Source organism: Talpa occidentalis, unplaced genomic scaffold, assembly GCF_014898055.3.
Source record: "Talpa occidentalis isolate TD23 unplaced genomic scaffold, MPIMG_talOcc4v2.1 talOcc4.8, whole genome shotgun sequence".
Classification (NCBI taxonomy): domain Eukaryota; kingdom Metazoa; phylum Chordata; class Mammalia; order Eulipotyphla; family Talpidae; genus Talpa; species Talpa occidentalis.
In genome coordinates, this window is record NW_023605194.1 from 71,357,869 (window position 1) to 71,366,762 (window position 8,894).

Consider the following 8,894-nt stretch of genomic DNA (forward strand, 5'->3'; position numbering starts at 1 on the left):
TCCAAGCAGGCTGGGGCCCCTGTGGGGTGCACAGAGAAATGCACACCCACCCACCCCTTGGCTGGTAGTGACTCCCGGGCCTTCCGCCACCATCTCACCATTTTGAGCAATTCTGAGCTCTGACCATACTGGGCGCCCGAGGCCGAGGCCGAGGAGAGCTCGGCAGCGTCAGGGTCCCCCGCAGATCTGGGGCCCAGGGGTCCAGCTTGGTCACAGCAGGAGGGGATAGTCCACATGCTCACGTGCACCCACCTGCAGGCCACCAGCTCAGCCGCTGACTCTGCTCCACCAGGCCCCAGAGGCGGGGCGGCTGGGGACGGGGGGTGGGGGGGGGTGGCTGGGGGGCCAGGCAGGGCCGCCTACTCCTTCAGCAGCCCCAGCTTTCTCAAGGCCTCCCGCCGGTGCTCATCAGGGACACCTTTGGGGGTGATTTTGACGCTGACACACAGGGGCCGGGGCAGCTTGTCGCGGCTCTGTCCATGGTATGCCGGGTGCAGGGCGCTCTGCTCCTGCTCCAGGTCGGCCAGCCTGCCCACCTGGATGCCTGAGAAGTCCCGCCCAGTGCCCAGAGAGGCGGGGCGGGGCCGGGAGTTCCTCAGGACTTGGGGCGAGAGCTTGTCCAGGAAGGAGACTTTGCCCAGGGAGGTGCTGGTCGGTGCGGAGGGGGCCTTCTCCACGGAGAGCAGGCTGCCGAGCCCCACGCCCGAGCGCTCCAGTGTGCTGGCCTTGAAGCTGGCCTGCCGCAGGCCGGGGGTGCCGCTTTCCTGCAGCGCCAGCCCCAAGTCTGGCTTGGGGTGAGGGGCAACACTGCTGGCCCCCAGGGCCTGTGGAATAGGGACAGGCTTGGACCTGGTGGCCGGAAGCTTCCCTGGGGTGGGCTCCTGGGCGAGAGCCCGCAACTGGGGTGGGGCAGGTCCCTGAGCCCTTGGTGGGGACAGCCCGTGGGCAGGGGCCAGGGGTACAGGCAGGGCCTGGGCATGGGGCTCCTTGAGCTTCAGGGAGGTGCTGGGCTTGGGATTGCTCGGGGGTATGCTGGGCTCCTCCTGGTCCTGGGGCAGCCCAAGCTTCTCCAGTGCCTCCCTGCGCACCCTCCTCTGCTCCCGCAGAGAGGAGGGGGCCGGGCCCGAGTCTCTGGGGGCGTCTGAGGGGCGGGACACTCGGTTCTGGGGGTCACCATGCAGACTGCCCCGGCTGCTCTTCAGGACAATGTTAGGGGGCAGCTTCCGTGGCTTTGGGGCTGTGAGGGGGCCCTGCTGGGCCTCTGGGCGTCCCCCTGCTGGGATGGGAGCCTTTTGCACATCCCCAGGGAGCTGAGGCTGCCCCTTCTCCTTGGCCATCTGGGACATGGCCTCTGGGGCAGGCTGTCCTCTCTCTGGGGCACCAAGGGCCACGGGGGGCCGCGGTGTGGGGCTATTCTCCCTGGGCCCCACAGGCAGGCTGTCCCGGAAAGCCGCTGGAGGGGGGATGAACTCTGTGTCCAAGGCCAGGGCAGCACACGGGGGCCTGGCTGGGGACTGGCTGGGCTCTCGGGGCCGGGCGCCCTGCTCCTCCTCAGGGGCCTGGACAGGCCCCTCAGATGGTTTCAGGACAGGGGCCTGGGCGGTGCCAGTCCCAAGACGCTGCCTTCTGCCAATGTGGATGTTCCTGGGGAGGCTGTGAGAGCCAGACCGGAGGCCCAGGCCTTGGGGTGCAGGTGGACGAAGTGCGCTGGGCGGAGTCAGTGGCCTGGACAGGGATCCCTGGTGAGGGGCAGGTTCTGCCGGACGCCCTGGAGGGTTAGGGGACAGGCAGAGCAGGCAGGTGAGAGCCCAGCAGGGGCGGACACACCTGAGCTCGGCCTCTGCTGGAACTGGGGCTCTTTTCTCCTGGGGGTGGTGTTTGGCCCTCCCTGGGGGACGCCCGTGTCTGGATGTCACAGGGGCGAACTCCCAGTACAGTAGATCCCTGCCCCAGAGATGGCCCTGAGTGGCTGTCCCTGTTCCTTCACAGCTGTGGTGGTGTGGGAGGCTCTGGCGGCCCCGAGACTCCTGCGGCCTTGGGGTACAGGGGCAGCATGGCTGGTGAGGTGCTCTGGGCTGACCAGGTGCCTGCAGCCCCCACTTCTGCCTTCGACAGGCACCTGGTAGTCTGCATAATTGACAGCCATCCCCATGCACCCTGCGGCAGCTCTGCCCCACCAGGCCCCTCGGGTGCCCACGTGGCCCATACCATCCCGTCTGCGGGGAGTCTGGTGGGCGCTGCTAGTGGGGCTGGCAGAGGGGAGAGGAGCCGGCAACTGGCTCCCCTGTGTTGGGAGAGCTGCACTTGGCTGCTCCCGTGCCTGCCTGTCCCCGCTCTGCCCATGGGGCCTCCCTCCTCTTATCTCTGGTGGGGCTGGGCAGTCCAGATTAGCGCCCATGCTGACTCGGTCGGTCTCTCTAGAGCTCCCACACACCCCTCCCCACCCTTGCGGTCCTATCTCCAGCCTCCTCCCTCGGGGTCTCCGATGACACTGCAGGGACACCCGCCCACTGAGCTGGCCAGGAGCCGCAGAGGAAGCCACAGGCGCCCTGAGGGCAGAGGGCAGGAATGCGGAGAGTCCTGGAAGCACCTCTGGTCCCCGGGGTTTTGCTCGAGCTGCTGCCCAATGGTGTCACTTACCCTGGGGTGTGGGTTGGGGGGCAGGTAGACCTTGGGGGCTTCGGGGGACCAAGACTTGCTCAGACTCGTCAGTGGACAGTCCGCTGTCAGCCTCAGTGTCCAGGGAGCCTATGGTTTCCTCCAGGAAGCGCAAGCACGCCTTCTCCTCGGCAGACAGGAAGTCGTAGCTGCTGTCGGTCTACGGAGAAGAGAGGCTGCTGGCACCACTGCCCTGGGCAGGCTGTGCAGCTGGAAACTCCCCTGCCCCTCCATGGCCTGCTGGCCCTGCCTCCTGGAGCTGCGGGCACCCAGGACAGGGGTGGAGCAGGCCCAACTAGCCCTGCTGGGCAGGCAGGGCCGGAATCTCCTTGGGTGGGACCCCCCAGACCAGTCCCTCGGGGGGCCTCTGTCGGGTATTTCACTCTGTCTCTGATATTGCTCCTAATTATATGGGCAGCATCATAGTTTGACCTTAACCTTAAACTTGAATGTATTGCTTTCAGCTTTTTAAAGTACTTCCCAAACTGACTTGATGTGCATGTTGCAGACAAGCAGGAGGGGCAGCAACTCCCGGTGGCCTGGTCAGAGGGGCAGCATGCTGCTGGCCGCACATGGGTTTTTGCACGGTAACTGTGTGCAACAACTTGTACTTGACTTTGACTTGCATTCCATGCAGGATTTCTCCCCTTGCATATTTACTTTCGATGGCATTTGACTTTGGCTAACATTCAAATACGTGTGCATTTCTTAAGCAAATATTAACTTAGGGAAAGGTGGAGAAACTGGGTGGATAAGGGGGAGGGGCAGGGGCAGATAAACAGCCTTAAACATGAAGGTGCAGTAAAGCCCACACCGTCATCGTGAAAGCACCTGCCACCTTTTCGGATGGTCACTGCCCATACCTGCGCCCGGGGAGGAGGTCCCAGGGAGAGCCCCAGGGGCACAGAGGAAATTCGGCTGAGTCCCTTCCTGGCAGCCCCACCAGTCTACCTAAAATTTGGGCATCACAGACCTACTCAGAGGACTAGGAGAGACCTCGAGACAGTCTGAACTCTGGGGGAGACGAGACACTGGCTGGGACAGTCCCTACCAAGGCCATGTGTCCAGGGAAGCCCCGAAGCCCCCCAGGAGCACCCATGCGAAGACCCACGTTGCTGCCTTCTTCCTCCTAAGAGCCTCGTGGGGACGAGCTGGCCCTGGGTTTCTCCTGTGCGAGACCTGGGCTGAGACACTCATCCACGCATGTCCTCTGGGGACACTCCAGCTGGTCTTGCCTCCTTGAAACAGGAAACTACCCCAGGCCACAGCCCCGGGCAGAGAGACCCTTGATGCTCTGGGGGCGCTGCTTTCCCTCCTCCAAGCTCCCTGTCAAGAGTCCCGACAGCACTTGATGTCCCTGTCTTTCAGCAGAGACCCTGCCCTTGTGTTTCCAGATGCCTGCATGGTTTAGGAAGCAGGGATGAGGAAATTCTCCAGGGCATCTCAGAAGAGCACAGCAGCTCTGCCTGGGCAGACACCCTCCAGCGCAGCCTCACAACCATTGACTTTGAGTCATGCCCAGAAGAACCTGGCTCCCCTGCTCGCGCAGCTGGGGCTGCTCTGCTCAGGGCTCGCTGAGTGACGGGTAGCCCCCACTTGCTCCCCAAGAGCCTATACATTTGGTGTTAAGGGCATCTCCATCCTACAACTGTGGAGACTGGAGCTTAGAGAGGATGAGTTTCCTGTGGCCACGCAGTTCATGAGCAAAGACCCTAGACCCGCCTGGCTGAGGACTGTGCTCTATCTGCTCTGCGTAGCAGGCGCCACTGAGTATGCATGACAAGAGCCCCAGCCCGGCTCCCACTGCCTCTGCTCTCCTGCCAGCCCTCACCTCACCCTCATGGAAATGGGGAAGAAGCCTTATTTGTCCTCTGGGGCCCTGAGGTTGTCCCACCCTGTTCTCTGTGGCACTAGAACCAGCCAGAGGTGACTCAATTGCTGTGATTCACTGCCTGGTGGGGACGTTGAAAGGGCAAGAGCAGTGAGTGAGCAAAGGCAGAGGTGTGTGGGTAGAGAGGGCATGTGGGCAGGGTGGGCTTTAGGCAGGGAGGATATGCGGGCAGGGAGGGTGTGTGGGCAGGGAGGGTGTGCGGGCAGGGTGGGCTGCGGGCAGGGCAAGCTGCAGGCAGGGAGGGTGTGTGGGCGGTGAGGGGGTGTGTGGGCAGGGCGGGCGGCAGGCAGCCACTGTGTACACATGTACGTACGGACACTGAGCGGGCAGAGGCGTTGCTCATCATTCGGTCAAGGCTGCTGGACCCAGGCCCTGCTGGCCAGTGCTCCTTCTCAGGCATGGCCTGGAGCGAGGTTCAGGGTAGCAAAAGGGGCTCCCAGAGGTGGGGGGAGCGGGGTAAGCGAAGAGGGTCGCCGGCGGCCTGGAAAGAGAAGAACCAGAGCCCCGTGTGAGTGCAGCGAAGCCCCTGCCGGGTCCATCCAAGCCAGCAGCAAGGTGGCAGGACACCAGGCAAGCAGACTGTGGGGCTGAGTGGCCATCACTGCCCAGGCTGCCGCGGAGGCCAGGCGCCGCTGTCCCGAGGGCTGGACTCGCGCAGAGAAGTGGTTGGGTGGGGAAAGAGCTGCATCTCCCTGCAGTGACTTTCCCGCTGGACCAGGGGCCCTGGCCCGCATTCACCACCATAGACATGAACCCCCAAAGGAGTCTGGGAGAGGGGACTGGGCTCACGTCCCACCCTGCCGCTCCCAGACGTCTGGCACACCGCTGGAGTCTGCTCCGCGCTGGATGGGATGGGAGTGAGGATCGGCCCAGAGAGTGGGCAGCAGCCCAGCTGTCTCTAAGGACACCGCGTGTGGGGACTGAGTGAGTGAGCCTTGCTCCTGTGGTAGGGGCAGACGTGGGCCCTCGCCAGCCAGGCTCCCCTCTGGGCCTGGCCCCTCTCTCAGGTCTTCCTAGGGGGTTCCCTGCCCTGAGCCCACAGGGCAGGGGAATGTCCACCTCCAGAACCCACGGCAGAGGTGAGTGGACACCTGCAATGCACCCTTTGGTGGGCCCCCCTGCCCGGCCAGGGGACTCTCTCATCTGATGGGATGCTGTACAAGAGCTCACTGAAAGGTGCAGTCCCGCGGGCATATGGAGAGTGGGGGCAGCTCAGCTGCAGCAGATCTATTCTGAACCCCATTTTCTGACACTCCTGGATCATACTTTCTACAATCTCTCCTGAGCCCCCGCAATTCTGGGCAGAATGTTCCAGAACAGCATCTGCTACTTGAGGTCCTGGGCTGTGCAGCCTGGACGGAGGCAGGCTGCCCCCTGGGCTCTGCCCACAGTAAGGTCCTGAGCGGGCCAGGCCGGGGTGAGTCAGCCGCCTGCCCCGGGACAGGGCGGGCCGCGCGTGGGCCCGGTGCAGAAGGCCTGTGAGTCAACCAGGTGTGCTGCACTGGTTCCGGGGACGGAGCGCAGACACGCCAGGAGCTCTGTTGACAGGGAGCAGAGGGTCCCTTTGTGAGGTGGGTCCTCAGGTGCTCAGAACCCCAGAGATGCAGAACATGACTCATCATGGCATGGAGTTCAGAACCCCCCCCCGCCCTGCTGTCCACTGTTAGTGACTGGCTGCTGCAGAGCGTCCTCCTGTTCAGCTGGGCTGAGGCCCTCGGGCATGCTGTCCATGCCATTCACGCCCCTGCCTGATGGCTGCCACGGAGTCCCTTGGGTGGCCTCTCCTCTCACTGTGATCTTCCCTCGAGTATTCTCTCACCCAGAGAGTGAGCGTGTGGCTTGTGCAGTGCAGTGCTTTCAGCCGGACTGATGCTGTGACTGCCATTGAGAGGGACTCGGAGCCTCCGGGGACAGGCCTTGTGCTCAAGGGTGAGAGAGACCCATGGGGCTGGTTTTGGGCTCCAGTTTTCTTATTTGAAATATGCACAATGACCCACTGTGATGGCGAGCAGAGGCTGCCCGTCCTTTCAGAGAAAGTGACTCTCTGGCCCTCCAACCTGTGGGGTCCCGAAGCGCTCTCCAGAGCCCCACGGCCCAAGGACACAGCTGGGCCTCCAGGTGCCTCAGACCCTCCCGGCAGGTCTTTAAGTCCGCCAGACACCTTAAGGAGACCAGATCACCACCTCTGATGTGTGAGAGAGTGGGCTCTTTCCACCAGTCCCCAGGGGGGTGGAGATGGCCCAGCCTGCCTCTGGGGCCCTGGGGCGCCCCTCATGCTGGCGCAGCTCAGAGACCATCCAGGCACTAAATCCCAAAAGCTCCGAGTGTAGGCCACGGGAACTCAGGCCACCTGCTCTTCCTGTGACACCCTAGAGCCCTGTGAATTATAGAGTTCAGCTTCAAGGTCAGCTCTCTGGGCAGCAGTGGATGTTGGAAGCAGTGGCGGCCCAGCCCCTGAGAAGTCTGGTCACCAGCAACCCAAGCTGCCGGCCACACAGGTGGAGAGCAAGGGAGGGCTGCCTGTGCACCCCAGCCCAGCTTGCCAGCCTGGGAGCCAGGGATGTGAGCAGCCCCGCCCAGTCTGACCTGGAAGCTGCATTTCCTCCCCACTTTACAGCCGTGAAACTCGGCTGTTTCCGGAGGCATTGAAATGGGGGGCGGGGGTTGCCCTGATAAGCAGTCGGAGAAGCAGGTGAAACACTCCAGAGGAGTCTGGTGTCTTCAACCCTTGACCCCCTTGGAGACTCGAGGGAATGGGGGCCCCCCCAACATTAAACATTAACCATTAACCGCCCTCATGGGAGCCTTGAGCTGGGTAAACAGCGGCACCCGGGCGGCGCCCCACCCGCCTCCTCTGCCGCGCCCCTGGCTCGGGGCTCAGGGCTTCCTGCTCCTCTTGGACCTGCTGTCCTGCTCCCGCAGCCCAGGGACAGCCGGCTGGAGACCACCCTGGGGTGGGCCGGGGAGACGAGCCAGCGGGGGTGCCGGCCCCAAGCATGAGCACGCAGCGCCCGCACACCTGCAGGGTCTCCTCCCGGGGGCGGACGGGCCGGGATGGGGGCTGCGGCTCCTTTCCCCCCCCCCAGAGGCTTGGGCAGCCGCGCTGCCTCCCACCCACTAGCGCCAGGTTGGGCCCAGTGCCCTCTCGGAGGCGGAGCCGTGAGGTTCAAAGTTCGGCCTTGAGCCCACCCCAAAGGAGAGCGGCTCGGAGGACGCCCTCGGAGCACCTGGCCGCAGTGTCCTGCAAGAGCAGGCAGGGGCAGGCGGGGCCCCTGAGCCGCCCATGCGGAACACCCTGAGACGTGATGTGGGCGCCCCTACCACGTCAGGAAATGACCCCAGACACACGCGGCTTCGCAACCAGGTCACGAGGGGCTGCAATTGAGCGGGGCCGGGGGGAGGGTCCCCGTGGAGCGGGTCTCACCCTGTGCCCCTCCCACCAGGTACCCCGAGCGCCCTCATCTCAATAAAGACAGCAGAGCGGTCCCCACCCTGGCACTTGCTCTTGGACATTCCGCGGGCCAAGGCATTGTCCTTTTCTGGGGGACCCGTCTGCACCCCCTTGCTCTTTATTCTTCTCCAAGTCACAGCCCAGTGCAACTGTTCACACATGGAAATTTCCAAAAGGAACCTATTCTTTACTTGTGGCCCAATATGCATTTCCAACGGAAATGGGCAGGTGGGGGGAATGCCCTGCTCTCTGGGGAGTACCCTGCTCTGCAGCCTACCCTGCTGGCTCTAAGGGTGGGCTCCAGGAGGAAGGCGCCCCTGGGTGTGCAGGGTTTGGGTTGTGCCCTGAGCCCTCCCGCAAACCCCCTGCTGTGGGGTCAGCCGTAGCTGCTTAGGAAGAACTCACCTCGCAGGCCGGGGCTGGGGAGACACCGAAGCAGAGGCCAGATGGAGGCTGCTTTTCCTGCCACCTCCTGTTTTCTTCTTTGACCTCCTCCTGACTTACCTAGACAGGTAAGGCTGCATCCCCGTCGCCCCACCCTTGGGGCCTGCAGCCAATCCCGCTCATGCTAGTCCAGCTGTGCCCATGGGCGGGCAGGCAGCTGCGCCCACACAGCCAGCCTCCTCCTGCCCTGCCCGGCTTGAGCCAATAACCAACCCTGAGAAGAGGAGGGCTGGGGCGGAGGGACCGGTTTGTGCTGAGACTGGAAGGAGAATGGGGTGTTGGCAGGAGGGAGGAGGCAAAGGTATTCTGAAATCTCAGCCTAAGGAAACCCAGCCCGAAACTGGCTTCCTCCCTCCCCCCACCCGGGCAAGGGTCCCCGACTCTGCAGTGAAGTCCTCGGGGCCAGCTTTGCTCTTGGTGCTTCCTGCCACTTCTGTCCTTCATCTTCAC

The 8,894-nt window shown here is 63.6% G+C and overlaps 1 protein-coding gene across 2 annotated transcripts; it reads right to left on the minus strand.

The window, feature by feature from the left end:
• Positions 1-359: 359 nt before the first annotated feature.
• Positions 360-8,422, minus strand: CUNH1orf116 (chromosome unknown C1orf116 homolog). Of its 2 annotated transcripts, none has more exons than XM_037496344.1 (4): positions 8,406-8,422; positions 4,863-5,030; positions 2,641-2,818; positions 360-1,768 (listed from the first exon to the last, which is right to left on the minus strand). In XM_037496344.1, exons 2-4 carry the CDS (start codon positions 4,947-4,949, stop codon positions 360-362), a joined length of 1,674 nt encoding a protein of 557 aa, XP_037352241.1. In that variant the 5' UTR covers positions 4,950-5,030; positions 8,406-8,422. The 2 variants fall into 2 exon arrangements, with proteins under 2 accessions (XP_037352241.1, XP_054546084.1); XM_054690109.1 differs by lacking the exon at positions 8,406-8,422 and adding an exon at positions 5,816-5,835.
• Positions 8,423-8,894: the final 472 nt, after the last annotated feature.